The sequence below is a fragment of the Brachionichthys hirsutus genome, chromosome 20 (assembly GCF_040956055.1).
Source record: "Brachionichthys hirsutus isolate HB-005 chromosome 20, CSIRO-AGI_Bhir_v1, whole genome shotgun sequence".
Classification (NCBI taxonomy): domain Eukaryota; kingdom Metazoa; phylum Chordata; class Actinopteri; order Lophiiformes; family Brachionichthyidae; genus Brachionichthys; species Brachionichthys hirsutus.
This window is the reverse complement of record NC_090916.1, coordinates 11,138,201-11,166,111: the sequence shown is the minus strand read 5'-3', so window position 1 is coordinate 11,166,111 and position 27,911 is coordinate 11,138,201. Positions and strand designations below refer to the sequence as shown.

General features: G+C 47.7%; 1 protein-coding gene across 2 annotated transcripts; it reads left to right on the top strand.

The window, feature by feature from the left end:
• Positions 1-183: 183 nt before the first annotated feature.
• On the top strand, positions 184-27,405 carry cgrrf1 (cell growth regulator with ring finger domain 1). Of its 2 annotated transcripts, XM_068753778.1 has the most exons (6): positions 184-427; positions 10,018-10,154; positions 11,318-11,495; positions 13,558-13,705; positions 20,922-21,029; positions 26,272-27,405. In XM_068753778.1, exons 1-6 carry the CDS (start codon positions 324-326, stop codon positions 26,587-26,589), a joined length of 993 nt encoding a protein of 330 aa, XP_068609879.1. In that variant the 5' UTR covers positions 184-323; the 3' UTR covers positions 26,590-27,405. The 2 variants fall into 2 exon arrangements, with proteins under 2 accessions (XP_068609879.1, XP_068609880.1); XM_068753779.1 differs by lacking the exon at positions 13,558-13,705 and having other exon boundaries at positions 11,318-11,457.
• Positions 27,406-27,911: the final 506 nt, after the last annotated feature.

The window sequence follows — 27,911 nt, the reverse complement described above, 5'->3', positions numbered from 1 at the left end:
TGCGTGTTCTGGAGCTGCTGGGAGGATGGTGGTCCTCCCAGCAGGAAAGAAAAGCTCGTCGCTTGTCACAGATCTCAGCCACAAGTTACATGAAGCAGGAAATACCACAAGGGGAAAATGAGCAGACTGTACTGAAGGGAAATCACCATACTCAGTCATTCAGGAAGAAAGAATGTATACAGATTGTATTCATTGTTGTACTTTTGACTTTCCCCGTTTCTCATCCAGGCCAATTGGCGGCGGTATTGCGCTAAGGTAGGGCAAAGGAAACGGAGCGGCCGCTGAGGAAGTCGTTCTGGGACGGTGATCAGCTTCGGCCTGACATGGCAGCGGGCTTCCTGGTCACCTTGTTCGAGTACTCCCCGCTGTTCTCCGTCAGCCTCGTGTCCTTGTGCTTTGTGGTTACCGCCGCCATTGTACTCGGTTGGTAAGTGATAGCCGATGCTAGCCGATGCTAGCGTTGTCCTGAATACTTCCGCATGTATCAAAGTATCACCATATGTTTCTAGCGAAAACACTGCATCTCATTCCCAGAGTTCAGGTCAAGAAGCTGGTTTATATTCACTATGAGAAACTAGTGAACCATCAGCGGATGTAAATACGGTTCTATGAGTCTCGGGTGACCCGCGAGACGTTTTCAGGGACTGCGCTTCCGAAGTCACGTGGTTTCACGTGAGTCACCCGGATGTCAAGTATGACTGTTGTCATAAATTCTCGAACTGCGTATGTGAAGGGACGAAAGTCCAGTAAGCTCCGCCTCTGGCGGCCAGGAGGAATGAAGTAGAACCGTAGGGTTCCACCATGGGAAAAGGAAAACAACAACAACTGGTGTTTGTGATCGGAGGGTTCTGGTGTTTGTGATCGGAGGGTTCTGGTGTTTGTGACCGGAGGGTTCTGGTGTTTGTGATCGGAGGGTTCTGGTGTTTGTGATCGGAGGGTTCTGGTGTTTTTGATCGGAGGGTTCTGGTGTTTGTGATCGGAGGGTTCTGGTGTTTCAGATTGGAGGGTTCTGGTGTTTGTGATCGGAGGGTTCTGGTGTTTGTGATCGGAGGGTTCTGGTGTTTGTGATCGGAGGGTTCTGGTGTTTTTGATCGGAGGGTTCTGGTGTTTGTGATCGGAGGGTTCTGGTGTTTGTGACCGGAGGGTTCTGGTGTTTGTGATCGGAGGGTTCTGGTGTTTGTGATCTGAGGGTTCTGGTGTTTGTGATCGGAGGGTTCTGCTGTTTCAGATCGGATGGTTCTGGTGTTTGTGATCGGAGGGTTCTGGTGTTTGTGATTGGAGGGGTCTGGTGTTTTTGATCGGAGGGTTCTGGTGTTTTTGATCGGAGGGTTCTGGTGTTTTTGATCAGAGGGTTCTGGTGTTTTTGATCAGAGGGTTCTGGTGTTTTTGATCAGAGGGTTCTGGTGTTTGTGATCGGAGGGTTCTGGTGTTTGTGATCGGAGGGTTCTGGTGTTTGTGATCGGAGGGTTCTGGTGTTTGTGATCGGAGGGTTCTGCTGTTTCAGATCGGAGGGTTCTGGTGTTTGTGATCGGAGGGTTCTGGTGTTTGTGATCGGAGGGTTCTGGTGTTTGTGATCGGAGGGTTCTGGTGTTTGTGATCGGAGGGTTCTGGTGTTTGTGATCGGAGGGTTCTGGTGTTTGTGATCGGAGGGTTCTGGTGTTTGTGATTGGAGGGTTCTGGTGTTTGTGATCGGAGGGTTCTGGTGTTTGTGATCGGAGGGTTCTGGTGTTTGTGATCGGAGGGTTGTGGTGTTTCAGATCGGAGGGTTCTGGTGTTTCAGATCGGAGGGTTCTGGTGTTTGTGATCGGAGGGTTCTGGTGTTTGTGATCGGAGGGTTCTGGTGTTTGTGATCGGAGGGTTCTGGTGTTTGTGATCGGAGGGTTCTGGTGTTTGTGATCGGAGGGTTCTGGTGTTTGTGATCGGAGGGTTCTGGTGTTTGTGATCGGAGGGTTCTGGTGTCTGTGATCGGAGGGTTCTGGTGTTTGTGATTGGAGGGTTCTGCTGTTTGTGATTGGAGGGTTCTGCTGTTTGTGATCGGAGGGTTCTGGTGTTTGTGATCGGAGGGTTCTGGTGTTTCAGATCGGAGGGTTCTGGTGTTTCAGATCGGAGGGTTCTGGTGTTTGTGATCGGAGGGTTCTGGTGTTTGTGATCGGAGGGTTCTGGTGTTTGTGATCGGAGGGTTCTGCTGTTTGTGATCGGAGGGTTCTGCTGTTTCAGATCGGAGGGTTCTGGTGTTTGTGATCGGAGGGTTCTGGTGTTTGTGATCGGAGGGTTCTGGTGTTTTTGATCGGAGGGTTCTGGTGTTTTTGATCGGAGGGTTCTGGTGTTTTTGATCGGAGGGTTCTGGTGTTTTAGATCGGAGGGTTCTGGTGTTTGTGATCGGATGGTTCTGGTGTTTGTGATCGGATGGTTCTGGTGTTTGTGATCGGATGGTTCTGGTGTTTGTGATCGGAGGGTTCTGGTGTTTGTGATTGGAGGGTTCTGGTGTTTTTGATCGGAGGGTTCTGGTGTTTGTGATCGGATGGTTCTGGTGTTTTTGATCGGAGGGTTCTGGTGTTTGTGATCGGAGGGTTCTGGTGTTTTTGATCGGAGGGTTCTGGTGTTTGTGATCGGAGGGTTCTGGTGTTTTTGATCGGAAGGTTCTGGTGTTTGTGATCGGAGGGTTCTGGTGTTTGTGATCGGAGGGTACTGGTGTTTGTGATTGGAGGGTTCTGGTGTTTGTGATCGGAGGGTTCTGGTGTTTGTGATCGGAGGGTTCTGGCGTTTGTGATCGGAGGGTTCTGGCGTTTCAGATCGGAGGGTTCTGGTGTTTGTGATCGGAGGGTTCTGGTGTTTGTGATCGGAGGGTTCTGGTGTTTGTGATCGGAGGGTTCTGGTGTTTCAGATCGGAGGGTTCTGGTGTTTGTGATCGGAGGGTTCTGGTGTTTGTGATCGGAGGGTTCTGGTGTTTGTGATCGGAGGGTTCTGGTGTTTGTGATCGGAGGGTTCTGGTGTCTGTGATCGGAGGGTTCTGGTGTTTGTGATCGGAGGGTTCCGGTGTTTGTGATTGGAGGGTTCTGCTGTTTCAGATCGGGGGGTTCTGGTGTTTGTGATCGGAGGGTTCTGGTGTTTGTGATCGGAGGGTTCTGCTGTTTCAGATCGGAGGGTTCTGCTGTTTGTGATCGGAGGGTTCTGGTGTTTGTGATCGGAGGGTTCTGCTGTTTCAGATCGGAGGGTTCTGGTGTTTTTGATCGGAGGGTTCTGGTGTTTGTGATCGGAGGGTTCTGGTGTTTGTGATCGGAGGGTTCTGGTGTTTGTGATCGGAGGGTTCTGGTGTTTTTGATCGGAGGGTTCTGGTGTTTGTGATCGGAGGGTTCTGGTGTTTGTGATCGGAGGGTTCTGGTGTTTTTGATCGGAGGGTTCTGGTGTTTGTGATCGGAGGGTTCTGGTGTTTTTGATCGGAGGGTTCTGGTGTTTGTGATCGGAGGGTTCTGGTGTTTGTGATCGGAGGGTTCTGGTGTTTGTGATCGGAGGGTTCTGCTGTTTCAGATCGGAGGGTTCTGGTGTTTGTGATCGGAGGGTTCTGGTGTTTTTGATCGGAGCTGCTTACATTCAGCCATGAAGGGTTTGCGAGTTAAAATAGGTGCTGATTACATTTTGAGATGGGTTTTTTTTAATTCCCAATTTAATTTCTAGATTTACGTAAATAAATACAACAAAATATTGCAAGACAACGTTGTAAAACATACGTAAATATATCGCTGATAAAATGTTAGTTGCAAAAGTTGAGTGAAAAAAGATGTGTTTATTGTCAGTGAGGGTTCACAGACTAGGAATGTTTCTCCGTGAAGTCGTGCTACATGTAACAGTAATGACAAAATACAAAATACATACAAGTACACACATCACAAAACAGCAGCAGCTGAGAATTCATCAAGTCATCCGAACCTGAACGCTTCGTTCATCAATCTGCAGACCTTATTTGAAATTACAGGTGAATCTCAAAAAATGTAAACAGCACAGTGTGTTGTTAGTAGTTTAAGAACTCCATTACCCAGCATGCCACAGGGGTGGAGCACGCGCAGTACCAACCGGTGAGGAGAGAGCTTGGTGGTTGCCAGGACGATAGCGCTGTACACAGGAGATGCAGCAAGCTCCGAATAAATAATATTAAAAGACCAGTTAACGCCTCGTCTTCATGATCTTAGAGAGAAAACACACAGTAATGTAAATGTTCACCATAATTCTGACTGACATTTGCGTATAATTCATTCAGAGTTATTTTTGCTATTTTGATAATTGTGACTTGCATAAAAATCAGACATGTGTTGTCACTGTGGGCAGATGATAGAAGGAAGTCACCTCCATAACACGAGAGGCTCTGAACTCTCCCGGTAGACTTTGGACTTGATAACACCCAGTGGACCGGCACCGGCACCAGCACCGGCAGCAGCGTGGAGCCCAAACCATCACCATCTTGGGTTCTCTGGATTTCCAAATGAAATGGTCTTGGTTTTACAAACACAGGATATGGTGTTATTACCCAAAGTGCACTGGACTCTGCACGGCAGGGGCATCCTCATCCCTGAGCCAAACTTGTCTGACTGCATACCGGAATGGGACTGGATGTTACAATCCTTTTTTTACCTTGATAAATGCGTAGGGATTATAGTCATCACAGGGCAGGATAGAAGGGGCTAAGGGTTTCATTGGGGTCATCAGGTGGGCACCCTCCATCATAGGTGTTTCACTGAACAGGCCCACGACACCTCAAGAGGGTTCAGCAGCAACACCTGGCGTCCCGGGTGTGCCCCCCTCTGCCTTACCCCCTTCTATACCCCCTGATGTTGTCTCTGTCATTTTGGGGCCCAGCTGTTGTCTCTTCTCCTGATCCAGAGCCACTGGCTTGCTCGTTCAGCAGCACTGGACAGGGCTTTGATGATTTGCCGTTGGGCCTGGCCCCGGATTCCCATGCCCCTGAGGAGACTAGTAGCAGTCCTGCCTACAAAGCCTCTGCAGCCCACTTCTACAGGGAGGACTGTGGTCTTCCAGCCCCGTTGTTCAGCATCCGCTGCCAGCTCAGCATACCGAAGCTTCTTCCGCTCAAAGGCCTCGCCTATATTATCCTCCCATGGCACTGTGAGCTCTATGATGCAAACACTTCGAATTGAGGTGGACCACAACACAAGATCTGGCCTGAGGTTGGTTGTGGTGATCTCCACTGGAAAGCAGAGTCTCTGCTCCAGATCAACAAGGAGCTTCCAGTCCCGTGCTGCTCCCATCTGTCCTACCTCTGATTTTGGAATACATCTCTTTTGTTTCTCCCCTTCACGGACAAAATGTTCTAATGATGTAAGATGGGAGGAAAGGGGGGGCAGGGCATTGACGACCATTCTTCTATTCTCCAGTGCAGCTGCCAGACACTTCAGGACTTGATTGTGCCACCAGGTGTAACGGCCTTGTGTAAGGCTTGTCTTGCAGCCCACTAGAATGTGCTTCAAGTTTGCTGGAGATGGACAGAGGGGGCATGTAGGATCTTCTCCGTACCATTGGTTGAGGTTCTGTGGTGATGGTAGCACATCATATGTCGCTTGCAGGATGAAGCTGGTTCGATAAGCTTCCATGTCCCACATCTCTCTCCAAGAGAGCTTGCGCTTCTCGACATCTTCCCAACACATCCATTGACCTTGCTTTCCTTGTGAGACAGCCTTTGCACACCTTGCAGCCTGCTCCTCTCGGCGAACCTCCTCGACCACCAGCCCACATCGCTGAGCTGGAGATGCCTTGCACCAGGATGGTTTACCCTCCTCTAGGCCAATGCCTCCTCTTCCCATTTGCACGTGGCCGACAATATCCCGGTGCTTAAGGGCTGATTTAGCCTGGTGTATAGCTACAGTTGGAGTCCACTTCCTCCCAGTTGCAATTGCAGGAGCGGTTTGAGCTACACAGGGGTCTCGAGAATCTGTCAGCATCATCTCCAGCCTGACTTTGCTGCTCTTGTATTCCTCTGTGAGGCTACATAGAGGAAGCTCCAGGATGCCTCTACCATACAGTGCTATGTTGGTAAGGCACCTGGGAAGCCCAAGCCATTTCCTGGCAAAAGAGCTGATGACCCTCTCCAGCTTCTCAACCTTCAAGCACGGTACCTCATAAATGGTCAGAGGCCACATCAGCCGAGGTATGAGACCAAACTGAAGACACCAAAGTTTTAGCCTGCCAGGGAGCATGGTCCTGTCAATGCTCTGAAGACCGCTGATGGCATCCCGTCTAAGCTGCTCCACTTGAACCATATCCTTAAGGGTTGCATCGTACCAACGCCCGAGGCTCTTGATTGGCTTCTCTAACACAGTTGGTATGGGCTCCTCGCCGATGTTAAAGCGCTGGTCCGATAGCTTCCCTTTCACCACAGATAAGCTCCTGGACTTGCTCGGTTTAAACCTCATCCGGGCCCATTCGATGTTCTCCTGCAACTTCTTCAGCAGCCGTCTTGTGCATGGAATGGTTGAGGTTAGAGTGGTCATATCATCCATGTATGCCCTAATGGGAGGGAGGCGCAAGCCTGGTTTTAGCCGCTCTCCTCCCACCACCCATCGAGATGCACGGATAATGACTTCCATGGCCATGGTGAAGACAAGTGGGGAAATGGTGCATCCTGCCATGATGCCCACCTCCAGATGCTGCCAAGCCGTGGTGTACTCTGCTGTTGACAGGCATATCTGCACGTCTCGGAAGTAGGCCCTGACGAGGGCAGTGATAGCATCTGGAACTTGAAAATAGCTAAATGCCGACCATAAGATGTTGTGTGGAACCGAGCCAAAGGCATTGGCCAAATCAAGGAAAACAACATGGAGGTCTCTTCCATCCCTTTTTGCAGCCTGGACTTGGTGCCATATCATGCTCAGGTGCTCCATGCACCCGGGAAAGCCTGGCATCCCCGCTTTCTGCACAGATGTGTCAATGAAGTTGTTCACTTCCAGATAGTTAGTCAGCCTGTGAGCCACTACACTGAAGAAGATTTTACCCTCTACATTCAGGAGACTGATTTGGCGGAACTGGCTAATATCAGTAGAGTCCTTTTCCTTTGGGATCAGGATGCTCCCTGCCCTTCGCCAGGCTGTTGGTATCGTCTGCTTCAGCCATACCAGCCTCATCAGTCGCCATAGGAAACGCAGGACATCTGGTGCATACTTATAGAGTTTGTATGGCACCCCGTTGATCCCGGGGGAGGATGCTGCTCTTTCTCGGCGTACAGTTCTTTCTACTTCACTCCACTTGGGAGGGCTGACGTCTAGCTGATGTTTTGGAGGATGTAACGGTGGCATGTCATGTGGTAGTGAGACCTGTTCATGTCGGCGGCTGTCGGAGTATATTTGTGATAGGTGGGCTTCGAGGTCTTCCCTTGTTGTTTGGAGGTTTCCATTTTTCTCCTTCGTGAACAGACCCTTTACAAACTTGAAAGGGTATTTGAAGAAGTTAGCTCTTGCCCATTCCTTCTTTCTACGCCTCTTTCTCAGGTTTTCAGCTCTTCTCAGTACTGATAGCCGGTTCTTAATTTCTGCCTGCAGCACGTTTATGCCCTCCTTCTCTTCCTCTGTGGTTTTCCTCCACTGTTTCTTCAGCTGCCTTCTTTCTTTGACCGGTTGAATTATTTCCTGCTGTTTCCTGGATTGAATAGGGATGGATGGTGTTTTCTTCCTTTTGCTTGCAGCTCCGAAGCGTTCAGCTCCATAGTTGTAAATGAGCTCTCCCATTCTATCCAGTTTCTTCACTGCATTTCCACGAAGCTGCTCCAACAGCAATATGAGGTCTGTGTTGACTGTTTCCCATACCTTTTTGTCACAGGATTTTGGCCAGTTAATGGGTGACTTCTGCTCCTGGGTCTTCGTTTCTGTTGCATGATGTTGTATGCTAGGCTCATGGTACTCTGCTGTGCTTGATTCCTCCTCCTCTTGGACAGGGGGATTGATGTCCTGCGGAATATGGTTTACGTCCTGCCGCTGAACTTCACTTGACTGACTCGACTTGCTTCTTAAGAAGTAGTGGTCGATGCGAGATCCCTGCGCCACTTTCTTCAAACATTTTTTCCTGCCTTGATGTATCTTTAGGCCTGCAGCAGATGTAACCTTTGCCCAGCCACAAATGCAACTCTGGAGCGTTTTTCCTGGAGTTGATGTTGTTTTCTCAGGTAAAGTGCTGATCATCATGTTCATTGTCGAGTTCGTTCCAGGGTCAATTACCGTGTGGTCTGCCATTGAATCATCTTCCGCCCCCGCTCTCGCAGATTCTAGGGGTATTTTCTTATTTCGATTTTTCGTAGCCAATATTGGGTGGGATATGTGCACTACAGTGCCATACCCCTCCTACCACAGGGAGCTAGCCTGTGGCAGGCCCGGCGGGGTCTTTCCCTCCTGTCTGCAGTCTTTCCAAGCTGTCACAAGGTCTTTCCCTAGTTGCCAGCTGATCTTTCCCAGCAGTCACTGGTTTATCCAGATGATCAGTTTTACAAACACAGGATATGGTGTTATCACCCAAAGTGCACTGGACTCTGCACGGCAGGGGCATCCTCATCCCTGAGCCAAACTTGTCTGACTGCATACCGGAATGGGACTGGATGTTACAATCCTTTTTTACCTTGATAAATGGGTAGGGATTATAGTCATCACAGGGCAGGATAGAAGGGGCTAAGGGTTTCATTGGGGTCATCAGGTGGGCACCCTCCATCATAGGTGTTTCACTGAACAGGCCCACGACACCTCAAGAGGGTTCAGCAGCAACACCTGGCGTCCCGGGTGTGCCCCCCTCTGCCTTACCCCCTTCTATACCCCCTGATGTTGTCTCTGTCATTTTGGGGCCCAGCTGTTGTCTCTTCTCCTGATCCAGAGCCACTGGCTTGCTCGTTCAGCAGCACTGGACAGGGCTTTGATGATTTGCCATTGGGCCTGGCCCCGGATTCCCATGCCCCTGAGGAGACTAGTAGCAGTCCTGCCTACAAAGCCTCTGCAGCCCACTTCTACAGGGAGGACTGTGGTCTTCCAGCCCCGTTGTTCAGCATCCGCTGCCAGCTCAGCATACCGAAGCTTCTTCCGCTCAAAGGCCTCGCCTATATTATCCTCCCATGGCACTGTGAGCTCTATGATGTAAACACTTCGAATTGAGGTAGACCACAACACAAGATCTGGCCTGAGGTTGGTTGTGGTGATCTCCACTGGAAAACAGAGTCTCTGCTCCAGATCAACAAGGAGCTTCCAGTCCCGTGCTGCTCCCATCTGTCCTACCTCTGATTTTGGAATACATCTTTTTTGTTGTTTTTCCCCTTCATGGACAAAATGTCCTAATGATGTAAGATGGGAGGAAAGGGGGGGCAGGGCATTGACGACCATTCTTCTATTCTCCAGTGCAGCTGCCAGACACTTCAGGACTTGATTGTGCTGCCAGGTGTAACGGCCTTGTTTAAGGCCTTGAATCTGGAACAGGGTTTTGGATCACTGAGCTGTGGTCCAGTTCTTTGTCTCCTTCCCTCTGAGGTGGTTCTGGTGGTGCTTCTGCTTCAGGAGTGGCTTGACTCTGGGAATCTGGGAATGAGACGCTTGTTGCCCGCTTCCTGTGCGTGGAGGCTCTCGATGCTCCGTGTGAAACTCACCAATAAGAAGAGTAAACGTTGCATAAATCTAGAATGTACACACTTTCTGAAGGAGCTGACGAAAACATTGAACTTCACCATGATATGAAGTATTTTTAGATGCACCTGTGCAGGTCAAAAATGTCACTGGAACACAGTGTCAGAAAAAAAGCTTCCTAAAACTTCCAGCAAGTCCTGGTGAGTGAGGAAAGGACTGGTGCACAGGTCGTCTGGACGTCTCACCATCGCTGTAGAGGTCTCTGCTCTAACCCCAATGGGATCAGGGAAGTCCCACGGAGGAGGAGGGGCTTCCAGCAGGTTTCCTGCTTCTTCACCTCTGAATCGTTTGTGTCACACAATCAAGGTAACTATTGACGTAGATCAGTCTGCACACTTGGCGCCCTGCTTTTGTCTTGCAGGTTTGGCTTTGATGTCCCAGTGATCCTCCGTAGCTCTGATGAGGCCGAGTCCGTCCCCCCCGCCCCTGAGAAGCAGATGGTTCGAGTGGCCAATCCTTTCGCCTTGGAGATCGGCGCCGGGCCGGCGTCTGTCACGGGTGAGAACAGCGTCCTCAGGAAAATTACAGCCTGTTTCCATCCAGCAAGTACAGTAACAGCCGACCAAAGCGTGGCGGTGCGGCCTGTTGACCTGTTGACCTGTTGACCTGTTAGCTGAGACATGGCTTCACGTCAAGCGGAAATTCTGACTCAGTTCTGTGTGTTCATTAATTTAAACGGAGGCAGATTGTGTTTGTTCCAGTGCCAAATAGAAACCCATCATCACCATCATCATCACCACCATCATCATCATCATCACCATCACCATCATCATCATCATCACCATCACAGCCATGGGATTAAATCACCAATAAACCACAACCTGCTCTTACTCTCTTGCAGATCGTATTGATTACTCTCTTGCAGATCGTATTGATTACTCTCTTGCAGATGGTATTGATTACTCTCTTGCAGATGGTATTGATTACTCTTGCAGATGGTATTGATTACTCTCTTGCAGATGGTATTGATTACTCTTGCAGATCGTATTGATTACTCTCTTGCAGATGGTATTGATTACTCTCTTGCAGATGATATTGATTACTCTCTTGCAGATGAAATTGATTACTCTCTTGCAGATGGTATTGATTACTCTTGCGGATCGTATTGATTACTCTCTTGCAGATGGTATTGATTACTCTCTTGCAGATGGTATTGATTACTCTTGCAGATGGTATTGATTACTCTCTTGCAGATGGTATTGATTACTCTTGCAGATCGTATTGATTACTCTCTTGCAGATGGTATTGATTACTCTTGCAGATCGTATTGATTACTCTCTTGCAGATGATATTGATTACTCTTGCAGATCGTATTGATTACTCTCTTGCAGATGATATTGATTACTCTCTTGCAGATGGTATTGATTACTCTCTTGCAGATGGTATTGATTACTCTTGCAGATCGTATTGATTACTCTCTTGCAGATGGTATTGATTACTCTCTTGCAGATGGTATTGATTACTCTTGCAGATGGTATTGATTACTCTCTTGCAGATGATATTGATTACTCTCTTGCAGATGAAATTGATTACTCTCTTGCAGATGGTATTGATTACTCTCTTGCAGATGGTATTGATTACTCTTGCAGATCGTATTGATTACTCTCTTGCAGATGGCATTGATTACTCTCTTGCAGATGGCATTGATTACTCTCTTGCAGATGGCGTGCCCTTGAAGGTTGGCTGCCTGGAACCTTGTGTCCTGAGTTGTTTCTGGGGCTGTGAAGTCAGTAGCTTGCAACGAGCTCTACAGACACACCAGCGCTGCTTGAGGCTGAGCCCCTTGCAGCATTTCCTGGAGGTACTCCGCCCCCACTGCCGCTACTGTCAGAGCTTCCGGTATCTTTTACAGGACTGAAACACACACAGAAATAACATTTGAGTAAACTGCTGATTGCAAAAGAACAAAATTGAGTCATTTTACAGTTTTACAAATGATTCCAAAACTAATAATGATAATGCATTGATTTTATAGCGCTTTTCAAGGCACCCAAAGAGGCTTGATATTGTGCATTATTCATTCACTCCATACTGGAGTGAAGCTACTATTGTAGCCACGGCTGCCCTGGAGCAGACTGACAGAGCGAGGCTGCCAATTTGCACCATCAGCCCCCCTGACCACCACCGGCATTCACACGCTCACTACATTCATACAGGCAATGTGGGTGAAGTGTCTTGCCCAAGAACACAATGACAGCAAACACGTGGTGGAGCTGGGAATTGAACCGAATCTTGACAAATACCTGTCTGGTGATAGCATGGCAACTAAGGTGATCAAAAAAGGAGAATGAGATTTTTGGGCAGAATCATGCTCTCCGGACTCTTGCTGGAGCCTCGTTCAGCCCCTCTTTGACTATGCTAGCACCTCCTGGTATTCAAACATCAAAATGTCCCTGGAAACCAGGCTCCAAACCTCCCAAAACAAACTGATTCGGCTACTCCTCAATCTGGGGCCCATGACCCACCTTCTTCCTGGACATTTTGCTAGCCTAAAATGGCTCAGGGTAGAACACAGGGTTAAACTAGAAAACGACAATCAGAGATTGCAGACCCCGCCTCCAATAGACTATTGGATCTTGTGAGACAGTAAACAGGGCTTCCGGATCAGAGGGGCCAAACCTGCTCTAGCTTGCTGCTCCGGAACGTACTACAAGACTCCTTCTGGACTCTTTTTCCCGTCACGCCATTCGTGTCCCTCCCTCTTAAAGTACAGCACAGCACAATTCCAGATGTAAAAATAATTCTAGAATCTGGATCCAGATCCGGATCAACGCCATTCTCGGGGAGGACTGAGCCACGGACAGAACCTTGCTTGTGTAAAAATTTCAAGTTGATTGGGTTACTCGTTTTTGAGTTATGCGCTCGGACAGACAGACAGACAAACAAACAAACAAACAGACAAACGCACCCAATTGCAATACTCCTCTTCGGCGAGGGTAATAAACACCTCCACAGATTTAGTGACACCCACAGCCACAACACTAGAGGGAGCTCAAACAACAACCTGATTACCCCCTCCTATAGGACCAACATGGGTAAATCATCTTTCTACAATACTGCCCCCTAAGGGTGGAACTGTTTGACTCCTGCCCTCAAAACATGCACCTCTTTGGCCTCCTTCAAAACGGCCCTAAAAATACACCTTTTAGGGGGACAGAAACGGAGATAGTCATCACGACTCTCTCCGGATCAATCCACCTATGTGGTACATATTGTGTGTCTTTTTAATTTATTGTTATTTTGCATCTGTGGAGTAATTTATTTTTATTTTATTGGTATTGTTAAATGTCGATGATTTATGTACTAAGGACTTTCAACGGAAACAAGACAGCCAGGGCTTTTTAGAAATGCTCCTCTTAGACAGGATGTTTGACCGTACTTGTACTGCTCTAACATTCTATCTAATAAATATATTAGTCATCACCGCCAACACCTCGATCATAGGACGACCCGCTCAACCACCATCGCCAGTAATGTAGGAATATAATTTACAGAAGCACAATAACTGTTAGTATAATCTCATCATCGTACAGAGATGATCATTTCTGTGAGTTTGTGGATTGCTTGTATCGCACCTTTCTGGTGCAGACACCGGGAGAGTTCACGCACATTTACTGCTTGAGATTCAATACTTGATTACAGAACCACACAAACTACGCAGGATTGACTGGATGGTTTATTTTAGCTGTTTTTGGGTTGGAAATGACCCAAAACACAAAAATAGTGTAGAAACATGTGAAAAGTGAGTTTATTTTCGGAATATGTCTCCTTTAACATAAACCTAAATTGCAACCATTTCTAAAGCTGTAAAATGTCATCAGTAATAGCAGCCACTAATTTCATTTTACGGAGATGCCTATTTTTTTTCTTAATGTTTGCAACTTTGACCCCTTTATCTCAGTATTGGCAGTGAAACCAGAGAGGAATGTCGTGCACAGATTCCTGCTGAAGAAGAGATGACGGACTTTGGCCCATTTCCAAGGGACAGCTACCCTCTTGTAGCTGTGCTGACGCTGGCAAAAGCAAAAGCTCGAGATCATTTTAACTTCGTGAGTCCATCTCAGATAAAGACAATTTGCACTGGCAGTATTATTTACTGTATATAGTATCTAATCACATATCCGGTAAATCAAGACTACTACTACTACTTTACTTTCTTCTTGTCCTGTGAGGGGTCACAACAGCAAATCAACCTTCTCCACTTCACCCTGTCCTTTGCATCGTCCTCCCCAACACCAGCCACTCTCATGTCCTCCCTCACTACGTCCATGTCTCTTCTCCTGGGTTGTCCTCTAGCCCTGTCCTTTGCATCGTCCTCCCCAACACCAGCCACTCTCATGTCCTTCCTCACTACGTCCATGTCTCTTCTCCTGGGTCGTCCTCTAGTCCTGTTCCCTGGCAGTTCCATCCTCAGCATCCTTCTACCGATATAGTCCCTGTCTCTCCTCTGGACATGTCCAAACCATCAAAGTCTGGTCTCTCTGACCTTGTCTCCAAAATGTCTAACCTTCACTGTCCCTCTCATTGTCTCATTTCTAATCCTGTCCAACCTGGTCACTCCCAAGGAGAACCTCAGCATCTTCATCTCCTCCCCTTCTAGCTCCGCCTCCTGTCTCTAAGCCGTCCATCATGGCTGTCCTCACCACTGTCTCTAAGCCGTCCATCATGTCTGTCCTCACCACTGTCTCTAAGCCGTCCATCATGGCTGTCCTCACCACTGTCTCTAAGCCGTCCATCATGGCTGTCCTCTCCACTGTCTCTAAGCCGTCCATCATGTCTGTCCTCACCACTGTCTTTAAGCCGTCCATCATGTCTGTCCTCACCACTGTCTCTAAGCCGTCCATCATGGCTGTCCTCACCACTGTCTCTAAGCCGTCCATCATGTCTGTCCTCACCACTGTCTCTAAGCCGTCCATCATGGCTGTCCTCACCACTGTCTCTAAGCCGTCCATCATGGCTGTCCTCACCACTGTCTCCAAGCCGTCCATCATGTCTGTCCTCACCACTGTCTCTAAGCCGTCCATCATGGCTGTCCTCACCACTGTCTCTAAGCCGTCCATCATGGCTGTCCTCACCACTGTCTCTAAGCCGTCCATCATGGCTGTCCTCACCACTGTCTCTAAGCCGTCCATCATGGCTGTCCTCACCACTGTCTCTGAGCCGTCCATCATGCTGTCCTCACCACTGTCTCTAAGCCGTCCATCATGTCTGTCCTCACCACTGTCTCTAAGCCGTCCATCATGGCTGTCCTCACCACTGTCTCTAAGCCGTCCATCATGGCTGTCCTCACCACTGTCTCTCAGCCGTCCATCATGGCTGTCCTCACCACTGTCTCTAAGCCGTCCATCATGGCTGTCCTCACCACTGTCTCTAAGCCGTCCATCATGGCTGTCCTCACCACTGTCTCTAAGCCGTCCATCATGGCTGTCCTCACCACTGTCTCTCAGCCGTCCATCATGGCTGTCCTCACCACTGTCTCTAAGCCGTCCATCATGGCTGTCCTCACCACTGTCTTGTAGACCTGTCCCTTCGTCCTATCACAGAGCACACCTGATACTCTCCTCCCCCGTTCCAGCCTGCCTGCACACGATTCTTCACCTCCTTTCCACATTCTCTCCATCACTCTGCTCTGTTGACCCGAGGTACCTGAAGTCCTCTCCCTTCTTTACGTCTCTTCCTTGTAGCTTCACTGTCCCCCCTGGTACCTTCTCATGTACACACATGTACTCTGTTTTACTGCTGCTCTCCTTCATCCCTCTCTTTTCTAGAGCAGACCTCCACTTCTCTAGATTCTCCTCTACCTGCAGATCACAATGTCATCTGCAAACATCATATTCAGAGGAGCTTCCTGTTCTTCTCCATTGCTAGCCTCAACGCTAACGTTGTGTCTGTGGTACTCTTCATCAGCATAAAGCCATACTGCTGCTCACAAATACTCACTTCTGTACTTAGTCTAGCCCAGTGGTTCTTAACTGGGGTTTGATCGAACCCCAGGGGTTCGATGGAGCCTCCGCCGTGGAGGTCAAGACACACCCGACTCGTGTAAATTCGTGATGACACGCCCCTCTTGGCCGTCACTGGCTGCAGGGAATTTAGTGCGCTCAGTATTCAATGCCTGACTGTCCTGGTCGTGCGTCGTGTGATTTTAATCCAGACTATCGCTCCTCTCCTCCGGGGTTACTCCCTTACTTCACGCTGGTGAACGAAGCTAAAGTGCAGCAATGCTAAAGCCAGACCTGCTGAATAGATGAAGCTGTTTTACTCCACTTTTCGAGGAAATTCCCTTTTCCTCGATACCTCTATCTCCGCTCCGCGCTTCACTCTCTCTCTCGGGAGAGCGCACACCTCAGCGCGCGCACTTGCAGTGAATTTTATGTTGTTACCAAACGCCAGACGGAGCAGCGCTCCTAATGTCATTGTGTAGCCACTATGCAAGGACAATAAAGGCTTTCTATTCACACAATGAGCCCCCCATCCCAACACAGCAGCGAGACGCATCTCACAACACCAGACTAACCATGTCGAGCAAAAAAAGAAAGTTGTCTGGCAAATATGTACAACATGGATTCACGTGCATCACGGAAGGTGATGGGAGTCAGCGTCCTATCGGCATGATTAAGAAAAAAACATTTATTGAACGATATCCTCCTGAGACCCAGCCAGTTAGCATGTCCTCTGTGGTGGACATTTGTCCATTACAGAGGACATGCTAACTGGCGGGCTGGGTCCCAGGAGGATACTGCATGACAAGTCAATACGAAACATTAAAGAAAAACTAAATACAATAAGCTTTCCAGGCCAATGCCAAGTTGAGCGGCTCTCGTCTCGCACCGGCAAAAATGAAGGAAAACATTTTGAAGCTACACGGAGATGGGGAATTATTATTGCTAAGAAAGCCCTGGAATGTTTAATACCATTTGTTACAACATATCTTTGTGAGCAATCCTTTGAGGATGCCGGACATAAAAACGAAGAAAAGGAGCAGACTTTGCCGTGAACATGACATGAGAGCGGCACCGAGGTGAAGCCACGCACCTGAACTGTCTCTCAGGTAACAGCAGAATCACTCTGATTGGCCGGGATGTAATTTCTAGTGAGTTCATGCACTGTGTTCGTTTTGTTCTCATATACCTATGTCTTTAATTTGAAAAAAAAAAAAAAACCATATATATTTTTTCACTAAAGAAGGGTTCGGTGAATGCGCAAATGAAACTGGTGGGGTACGGTACCACCAACAAGGTTAAGAACCACTGGTCTAGCCTCAAACACCTTCTCCATAACCTCATCGTATCTCATCAGCTTTATCCTCTGTAGTTTCTACAACTCTGTTTGTCTCCCTTCTTCTTGAAGAACACCAGAACTCTTCTCCTCCGTTCCTCTTCATCTTCTTCCTCTAGGATTGTATTCAACAACCCGTTAAAAACTCTACAGCTTCCTCTCCTAGACACTTCCACACCTGCACAGGTATGTCATCCAACTGCCTTCCCATTGTTCATCCTCTTCATCGCCTTTCTAACCTCACATTCACCAATATTTGGCACTTCCCGGTCCACAACACTTCCTGGTCATCACTCTAACATGCTGAACATCCTTCCCATCTCTGTCTCTCTGTCTGGCCACCCTGGACAGATCCTTCTCTCCCTTTTTACAATCTAACCTGGCATACAAGGGAAAGGAAACCACCATCCCCGTCTGCCAGTCCAGATGCACTGTCCCCGACCGGCATGTGAAATTACAGAGACGTCCCTGCACAATCAGAGACTTAAGATGCCAGGGTGAATCTAATCCACCCCCTGTGGCCTGCCACAGAGGATCTTGACTACCAACTCAGTGACTTCAGCCTGGGTGATCGATGAGTCCACCTCTGAGACCTCTGCCTCTGCTTCCTCCATAGAAGACATGGTAATGGGATTGAGGAGACCCTTGGAAGTATTCTTTCCACCAGCTGGCAATTTCCACAGTTGAGATCAGAAGCACTGCTTTCCCTTCCTGAGGCCCCAGGCGGTTTTTGCCAAATTTATTTTAATCTGACCGATAGTTCTCCGCATGGCCTCTGCAAACTCCTTCAATGCCCAAGTTTTTACCTCCATAATCACCCGGGCCGCTTGGCTTGCTGGTACCTGTCAGCTTCCTCTCATAACAAGACTCGATAAGACCACTTCTTCAGCTTGACGCATGCCTTACATCCGGACTTCAACACCGGGTTCAGGGGTTTCCTCTGCGGCAGGCAGCAGAGACTCAGACGACCACAGCTCAATTCAATTCAGTTTTATTTCTATAGCACCAGATCACAACAGAAAGTCATCTCAAGGCACTTTACAGGATTAGCAGGGAAAGACCTGCAGGGAAGGACAGAACCCAACTTGACCCACAAGAGCAAGCACTTTGGCAACGGAGGCAAGGATAAACCTCCCTTTAACAGGCAGAAACCTTGGACAGAACCTAGGCTCATGGTGGACGGCCATCTGTCTAACCGGCTGGGTTGAGAGAGAGAGAGAGAGAGAGAGAGAGAGAGAGAGAGAATGGCAGGTCGGAGGAGAGTCAAAAACAAGGAGATGTATAGGGAAGTGATAGCAAGACAGCAGGAGCAAACAAAAACAAGGCTATAAATGCTAATGCCAGCGATATGGACTTCAGTGTTGAGGGCCACAGCTCCAAGTTCTGCAGCACCACGGACAGAAGGACCTGCAGACAGAGACAGAAAGAGGGACAAACAGAGGGAGAGAGATTACTCGCGTGTATTTCTGACGTGAATAATCAGAGTGAGAGGGAGGAGTACGATTCTCGTCTTTTTTTCTTTCAGCCATCTTCTCCAAAGAGTTTCTGAAATTAGCAAGCTGACAACACGATTAAAATGAGGGAAGTTTACTTACTTCCTGATCTCACAACCGGCCGTTGGACGGACCCTTCTGCACATTGACCACTATTTTTGACAGCAAAGTACAGCAACCCCACTTGAACAGTGTCTCTGTCTCATCTGCGTTGCCTAGGCGATTGATAGATAGATAAATAGATAGATAGACACAACGACATGTATGTTTGCAACTTTCCCACTGAAAATACTGCTTTGACAATGTTTTTGAACGCAGATCGACCCGCTATCAATCGCCGGCTTCCCTTTCCCAGTGAGCAGAATGCCGTATATAAGCCGGACATCCTCTGATCGCTGCCTCATAGCGAACTGGCTTTCGCTAACGCAAAGGAGTGTAACATTAAACATTCGTCAGTGAGCCAGATGCAGCCATCAAAAGAGCCACATCTGGCTCCCGAGCCATAGGTTTCTGACCCTTGCTGTAAGGAAAGGAGGGGCCTGGCTGTTGAGGGCTTTAAAAGTGAGTGGAAGGATCTCGTATTCAATTTGTTCCCTAACAGGAAGCCAATGCAGAGACGCCAGAACAGGGGAAATGTGTTCTCTCTGTCTGGTTCCCGTCAAAACACGAGCTGCTACATTCTGGATTAGCTGGAGATGTTTAATAGACCTTTTTGGGCAGCCGGACAGTAAGGAGTTGCAGTAGTCCAGTCTGGAAGTCACAAAAGCATGGACTATTTTTTCTGCATCTTTTCGGGTTAGTAGGTGCCTGACCTTTGAAATATACTGAAGGTGAAAGAACGCAGTCCTTGAAATGTGCTTTATCTGGGACTGAAAGGACAGGTCCTGATCAAAGATTACCCCCAGATTCCTGGACGTGGTGCTGGTGGACACTGAGACGCCGTCTAGTTCAACTACAACACTAGAACAAACATTTCTGAGATGCTTTGGCCCAAGAACCAGAACCTCAGTTTTATTTAGATTTAATAACAGGAAGTTCTCGGTCATCCAGGAGTTAATGTCCTTAAGGCACGTCTGAAGTCTAACCGACTGATCGACTTTGTCTGGCTGAACTGACAGGTACAATTGAGTATCGTCTGCATAGCAGTGGAAATGTATGCTATGTTTCTTAATAATGTTACCTAAGGGAAGAATATACAACATCAGATAAATATGATCTAAACCAGTTCAATGCAGATCCTCTAACACCAACTGATTGTTCCAGCCTCAATCTGCTGTCATTAGGCAGCATTGGTGGCTTAACATCATGACACACTAAGCTCCTCCCCCTTTATCTGGTTATTCATGTTATAAATATATGTCAGTAATCTCTCTCTCTCTTCCTGTAGTCTTGTTCTCTCTCTCCCTCTGTTTGTCCCTCTTTCTCTTTCAGGTCCTTCTGTCCGTGGTGCTGCAGAACCTGGACCTGTGTCCCTCACCGCTGATGTCCATATCGCTAGCATTAGCATTTTGTTTTTGTCTGCTCCTGCTCTGTCTCGCTATCTCTTCCCTATCCATCTCCTTGTTTTTGACTCGTCTGTGACCTGCCTCTCTCTCTCTCTCTCTCTCTCTCTCTCTCTCTCAACCCAGCCGGCCAGACAGATGGCCGTCCACCATAAGCCTAGGTTCTGTCCAAGGTTTCTGCCCGTTAAAGGGAAGTCCTTGCCTCCGTTGCTCTTGTGGGTCAAGTTGGGTTCCGTGTTTCCCTGCAGGTCTTTCCCTGCTAATCCTGTAAAGTGCCTTGAGATGACTTTATGTTGTGATCTGGCGCTACATAAATAAAACTGAACTGAATTGAATTGTAACAGAATCTGATGATCTGTTGTATCAAAGGCTGCACTGAGATCTAATAAAATAAGCACGGAGCGCCATATTCTCTCCAGTCTTCTGGATGTTTGCTTTAACAGTCTAATTTCAGAATTGAACCACGGAGCTTTCCTTTTTGGTTTTAGTTTTTTAATTTTTAAGGGGGCAATGGATTCAAGCGTTGTGCGCATCAAGTCCCCAGCACCACCTACAAGACGATCTATGTGGGAGGGGCTAAAGTTACCACATGAAAAGCTCCGAGCAGTTGCTTCAACAATGGCAGTGTAGGGCATGGTCCACTCGGACTCACTTTCCCCAGCCTCCACCGGGATCTGGGAGAAGTTTTCCCAGTGGTTCCATTCAATTCAATTTTATTTTATTTATATAGTGCCAGATCACAACAGAAAGTTATCCCAAGGCACTTTAGAGGATTAGCAGGGAAAGACAGAACCCAACTTGACCCACAAGAGCAAGCACTTTGACAATGGAGGCAAGGAAAACCTTACCTTCAATAGGCAGGATCCTTGGACAAAAGAACAAAACAAATTGATTTATTTGCAGGTGTCTTGGGTACGGCACACTATAGATCAGAGGAAGGCTGCAATGTTTGCATTTTAAATGTTTGCCTGATGTTATTGTTCATCTTTCAGGTTGCCAATGTGATCGTGATTCATGTTCCTGATGAAAAATACAGGCTTTCTGCAAGGATTCTTTTTCAGTACCTCCTCACCTCGCAAGGGGATATGTATGAGTTAAAGGTATGTTCAAGCATGCTGCACTAACGCCCAAGGACTCGCTCCAGATTCTGTTATTGTTGGCTGTAAAAGTGCAATGACTTAAAGAACACTGAATATGGACCCTCAATGTAGTGGAACCTTGGTTTACAAATTTAATCCATTCTTTCACTGAAATCGCAACCTGAAACGTTCGTGAACTGAAAATGTTTTTCCCATTTAAATTATTGTAAATCCAGTTACTCTATTCTCCAGCCCCAGAAAAGCTTGTTTAAAGACTTTTGTTAATCTTTTTTCTGGGCTTTATGGGTCCCTCCTATGGCCTAATTACCCATAGGAGGGGCCAAAGGGGTGGGTGCTTTGTGAGCTGGGCGGCAGCCGAAGGCGGGGACCTTGGCGGTCCGACCCTCGGCTCCAGAAACTAGCTCTAGGGATGTAGAACGTCACCTCTCTGGCGGGGAAGGAGCCTGAGCTGGTGTGCGAGGTTGAGAAGTTCCGACTGGATATAGTTGGCCTCACCTCGACACACAGCAAGGGCTCCGGAACCACCCTTCTTGAGAGGGGTTGGACTCTCTTCCACTCTGGAGTTTCCACTGGTGAAAGGCGCAGGGCAATAATTATTGCCCCCCAAGCTCATTGCCTGTATGTTGGATTTTACCCCGATAAACAAGAGGGTAGCCTCCCTCCGCCTTTGGTTTGGGGGACGGATCCTGACTGTAGTTTGTGCCTATGGTCCAAACAGCAGTTCAGAGTATCCACCCTTTTTGGAGTCCTTGGAGGGGGTACTGGAGAGTGCTCCTTCTGGGCTGGGGTTTATGATCCCTCCATAGTTGAAACACACCCTCCGGTCCCCCTTCTTGTAAAGAGAGACCACCACCCCGGTCTGCCAATCCAAAGGTACTGCCCCCGATGTCCATGCAATGTTGCAGAGTCGTGTCAACCATGACAGCCCTACAACATCCAGAGCCTTAAGGAACTCTGGGCGGATCTCATCCACCCACGGGGTCCTGCCACCGAGGAGCTTTTTAACTACCTCGGCAACCTCAGACCCAGAGATGGAAGAGCCCACTCCAGAGCTCCCAGGCCCTTCTTCCTCACCGGAAGGCATGTTGGTGGGATTGAGGAGGTCTTTGAAGTAGTGCCTCCACCGATCTATAACGTCTTGAGTCGAGGTCAGCAGCGCACCATCCCCACCATGCACAGTGTGGGCATGACCGTGCACTGCTTCCCCCTCCTGAGACGCCGGATCGTGGTCCAGAACCTCTTCGAAGCTGCCCGGAAGTCGTTTTCCATTGCCTCATCAAACTCCTTCCAACCGCGGTAGCTGCACTCCGCTTGGTCTGTCGGTACCGGTCTGCTGCCTCCGGAGTCCCACGGGCCAAACAGGCCTGATGGGCTGATTGCTGGAGACGGGACAGGAGACGTTAATGCTTGGAAAAGCACAGGCTGTGAATAGTTCATGGTTGCACATTGAGCGGTTCCGTTGGACTCAAGTTAATTTTATCAGTCACTTGCTGATGTAGTTTTATTTTTGAGTGCCCAGCTCATATATTATCGATAATTTGTTCTATTTTGTCAATTGTACGGCAGAATATTTATTTTATTATAAAAAAAAAACAATGTTGGTAATGTAATGGAAAATTCTGAAACAAGATAGAAAGCAAAGTTGATCTTAATCGACCTGTCAGTTATTCTCATTGGAGAAAAAAAGAGAACAAAGAGAATCTATAAAGAATCGAATATGGAATTGGAATCCTAAAAATCTTATCAATTATCATCCCTAGTTTTCATATAGCTCAGCTTGTTCACTGTCCGAGTGCCAGAGTATTTTCTATAACACCCTGTGTAAAAATAATTAAACACACACAAAATTAATCAGGCAGACAAACGTCGACACTTTACCAATCGGGAGAGGACCGTCCGTCCAGCAGCTACGTACGATGATGTTTGCCGATCCCGTCCCTCAGTAGGCGGTTATTAGCTATTTGCATAGGCACCCCCCCCCCCCACGATAACACAGACAAAGGAAATTCCTCTGTAGAGTCCCTCGTGGGTCCACTATTTTTAAAGACTCTACTATGTGACAATGAAAATGAAATAATTATCTAACACAGAGTCAAAATTAAAACCAAGGAGTTTAGCCTAAAATAGAGGCAACCTCGTGGTGCAGTGAATAGCACTGTCCCCTCACAGCAAGAAGGTTCTGGGTTTTATCCGACAGGAATCGAACCTGGAACCTTCTTGATGTGACCTGAATAGCTACCCCACCGTGCCACCATCCACTGCCATGTGTTCCTGAAATAAGTTGACTGAGGAAGCAGACGGTTCTTCCCTCAGAGTCACACAAAGCCAACTCAATAGGCTTCAACTGGAGAAGGTCACCAATGACAAGATTACAGGGAACAATGTGGTGGAGAAGAGGTCCAGACTTTAAATCTAAAAACACAGGATCACACATCTTCCTTCTTGGAGCCCGAGACCATGATTCCATTTGAGTCTGTCTAATAGGCTTCATTGTGATGCAGAGCTTTGGAGTATTTCTCATGAATGAGTTGTTATTGGTGAACTGATCTTGATTTGTAAATTTGTGCTGTTTCCCATTTAACACCTCGGGGCCTCATTTATGAAACAGACTTAAGATCAAATGTGATCTGAAGGATATATGATGCAGAAAACCAAACTTATGCAGCGAAGCCTGTGAGCTTATTCTGGCAGGTAACTCCAGCTGCACTGCTATTTCATATGCACATGACACACCTCATTTGCTGCTGTACTCATTTGCCCCACAATCTGGCTGTATCTTTATAAAATCTAATATGAAGTGGATTCTCTCATTTCAACTTGAAGTAAACAGTAGAGTTGACCGAAGTTCTCTACTCTTTATTCCGACTGGTGACATAGGGCTACAAGTCACAGTCCAGGGCTGTGGTGAGCTCTGCATGAGCTTGATTTTTGAAGTTCCAACTGTGTACTTTTGTCTGCCACTACTGTCTGCAGCTTGTCTCGGCGATCAGTCTTCTGAGGGACTTCCTTCAAAACTGTGGGTCTTGAATCAACATATTGTAAGACATTGCACTGATATTGCTGAGAAGTCACAGTACCCAACTACATCTGGGGATGCAATTGCATGCCATACTTTAGTGAGGGCGTCGTCAACCGTGTCCTGATACTTGGCTTTCTTCAGCTGATGAGATAGAATTAGTCTGTGATCCCAGGAAACTGTGATCAACTATAGGGATGTTGTTGGAGAGAAGATCTGGCTGGAGTGAGTCTATTTCCACCTCCACTAGGTAGACAGGTCTCTTGGTGGCGCAGGTGGTTGAGAGGGTTGTCCTATGATCGAGAGGTTGGTGGTTCAATTCCCGGCTCGGGCACATGAGTACATGAGTAGTGTTGGCGAGACGCTTCACCCACATTGCCTGAGTGAATGTAGTGAGTAAATACGAATGTCGGTGGGGGTCAGGGGGACTGATGGCTCGGGTTGGGGCAGCCTCGTCCAAGTATGGAGTGAATGAAAAATGCGCATACAATGTAAAGCGTCTTTGAGTATCTAGAAAAGTGCTATATAAAATCAATGCATTATTATTATTATTATTAAAATGTGGGATAGGTTCTTGGACATACTTCTCTCTCTGCTTTTGGAAATAGACAACTTCAGGTGGCGATGCCTGCTGTTGGCTGGCTTTAAGTCTTTCTATTGTGCTTTGGGACATCTCAATATATGATTCAGAGTGCAAAAGCTTCTTCTTGCAGGACTGGTCCAGATTTTTAGGTTGTTTGGAGTTGGCCAGAGGTCAGCCACAGTATTCAGGAGAAATGTTAGCTTCACTGGTCAGGGACTCATAGTTCATTTCAGGAAAGTGAACATTTGAACATCCACTGTCCTTGGTCGGTAAGGTTTGTTGGTTTCATGTGCTTATTGTCTTCTGCCTCACAGACCTTCTGCACTATAAACTGTCTTCCACTGGCCTTGCTCATCTCTTGGTTTTGTAATTTCCAAGACAAGACCATCCTCGACAGTCCACACTTTCCTGATGTTTCCGACTGTTCTCGCCCTGGAAGATTTTAACTCCTCCACCACCCATGAAACTAGTACACTGATTTTACCCCCCATTAATTATATATCATGGTTAGTGTTTCATTTTCTGCTTTTTTATTGATGGAAAATTGAATCTGTATATCCATCCAACCATCTTCTACTGCGTATCCCGGGCTAGGTCACGGAGGCAACAGTCTGAGCAGGGATGCCCAGACTTCTGTCTCCTCAGACACCTCCGCTAGCTCTTCCAGGGGGATCACGAGGAATTTTCTGGCCAGCTGAGAAACATAATCTTTCCAACGTATCCTAGGTCATCCCACCCCAGCAGGTCTACTCAGAGTTCCTCACTGGTGCCCGAGCTCCTCACCCTATCTTTAAAAGTAAGCCCAGCCACCCTGTGGAGGAAACTGTTCGACCACTTGTATCTGGGATCTTGTCCTTTCAGTCATGACCCAAAGTTCATGACCATAGGTGAGAGTGGGAACGTAGATTGTCCATTAAATCCTTCTTCACCACGACAGCCTTAAATGACCTATTGATGGCCTCAGATTTGGAGGTACTGATCCTCATCCCATTCCCTTCACACTTAGCTGCAAACTGCCCCAAAGGTCCAGCTCGATGAGGCTAAAATCGTCCCCAAAAAGCAGAGATGAGATCCTCTGTTCCCCAAATCTGACCCCCTCCGGCCCCTGACTGCACTTACAAATTCTGTCCATAAAGATTATAAACAGAACTGGTGATAAAGGACGGCCTTTTTGGAGTCCAACACCTGCAGCAGGTTTGACTTTGACTTGCTGCCTGTTGTGCGAGCCATTGCCGGGACCGAACAGCCCACAGCAAAGGGCTGTAAGAGGTATGAATAAAAAAAATGGATTGGGTTTTAGCTTTTCTTAATTTCTGAATGGAAAAAACTTTCAATGGTTTTCATGAAAACAGATTTATGTAAAGGTCTGGATGCAGCAACAAGTATGGGACAGAATTACAGAAAAATAAATCAATTGAAAGATTGAATGTTCTTTGTAATATTCATATTCGCATGACTACGACCTCAATAAGGCCACCTGAGCAGCAATATGGGGGCCTGAGCTGAATGAAGCAGCAGTGGGAATGGATCTAAAGATTATGCAGGCTTATAAACGAGGCCCCCTGGTATTACCAGCTTGTCATATGTATAGCCTTCAAGTTTAAAGTACCTGCTTTTAGGAAACATGCAACTGTTTCCTGCAGCCTCTCTTCATGTCAGCGGACAGTTTGGAGGTGTGCGGCTTCCCCAACTCAGAGCGGAGTATCCAACCTGGTGACGCTCACAGTGGGGCCAGCACAGAGCGTCAGAGTCTGGCACTAGAGGACGATGAGGAGGAAGAAGAAGAGGAGGACTTGTCTCATGGGAGGGGCAGGGACTGTGTGGTGTGTCAGAATGCGGCGGTGAACCGGGTGCTGCTGCCCTGCAGACATGCCTGTGTGTGTGACAGCTGTATGTCTCACTTTCAGCACTGCCCCATCTGCAGGGCTTTTGTCCTGGAGTCCTTCACCCTGACACAATAACTCCTAACTGAACCACGGAAGCATGTTGTAAGTTCATTTGTGAATGAATTGTATGTACAGCAGATGTAATTTATTCTGATACACTGGAGCTCCTCTGTTTGAAGACTAAATGTTAGCACAATTGACGAAGTAACGAGCACCATAATTCCAAGAATTATCTCTAAACAACAGATTTGCAAAAGTATCGAGAGCAGAGTCTGCCTCTTCTTCCTCAGATCTCCTGAAACATTATCCAGAGTAGAGTGAGGGCCACAGACACTAACCCAGCAACCTCCCCTTACTCAGGGAACAGGGGGAGGAGTTAACGCCCCTATTGAGTTTTGATTTGGTGCTGGTGTGGTGGACCTGGCATGTATGAAACCTCCACCAAAGGAAAGCGCCGTCACCTCGGGCCCAACAAGGGCAGTATGGGCCCCCGAGAAGCACCCAGAGCATGATCCCAGGGTCCTGAAGTGGAAACTGCCAACAGAGCCGACGAACCAAGGCCAGCGCAGCGGCATGGGGTACAGCAGGCCGCCACGGCGCCCCCCCTCCCACCATCACATCCCAATCCCCCCCAACGACCACCCCACCGCCGAGCCCGGGCCACCATCGGGAATGGACGCTCGTACATATTATGTGTCTGTAGGAGCCAAATGGAATTGGTGGAATGTGTTTCCTGTGTCATGCACTGTGCGGTGCTGTGGCCTCTAAGGTATATAAGGCAATCAGGTGGTGCCCAGGTGTTGACTGCTTTGGCAGAATAGTTTTACCCAGATGCTCGAGTTTTATTGATTGTAATTTTGTTGTATTCTGTAATAAATGAGGACCATTTTTACCTGCTTAAACTGCTTCTGGACTCTCCTTTTTTGGACACGGAGAAGCGAAAAGAAAATGTAGCTGCTGGCTTTTTTGAAATGCTCCTCTTAGACAGGATGTTTAACTGTATTTGTACTCTAACATTCTATCTAGTAAATATATTCATCATCATCAGCACGCGGGGCCCCCGCCCAGCTTAGCCCAGCCTGACCTACGCCCAGACACACGGGGGTAGCAGATCGGATTCATCATAACAAATCATCTTCATGGATAGTGGCTATCCTGTCGCCGTCAACTTTCAAACAAATCAGCCCATTTCAACTGATGGAAAAACAAAATACGATCCGTAATACGATTGTAATAAGTAGTAATTCTATGGCAGCTATAAGATGTTACACGGGTGCTCCACAGTTGTTGCTTCTGTGCTTGCAAAAAAAGGGAACCTACCACATGTGATGGAGAACCCAGCGTTTCGGGACTTTGGTGAACCTGCTGACCGGTAACCTCCTTGGTGGACTCGTGAG

Excerpts from the sequence above, each read along its gene's own strand:
- cgrrf1 (XM_068753778.1), top strand. The coding sequence starts at position 324 with ATGGCAGCGGGCTTCCTGGTCACCTTGTTCGAGTACTCCCCGCTGTTC. Across the intron at positions 13,706-20,921 it reads CTCGAGATCATTTTAACTTC|GTTGCCAATGTGATCGTGAT; the intron begins GTGAGTCCATCT and ends TTCATCTTTCAG. Across the intron at positions 21,030-26,271 it reads GGGATATGTATGAGTTAAAG|CCTCTCTTCATGTCAGCGGA; the intron begins GTATGTTCAAGC and ends TGTTTCCTGCAG.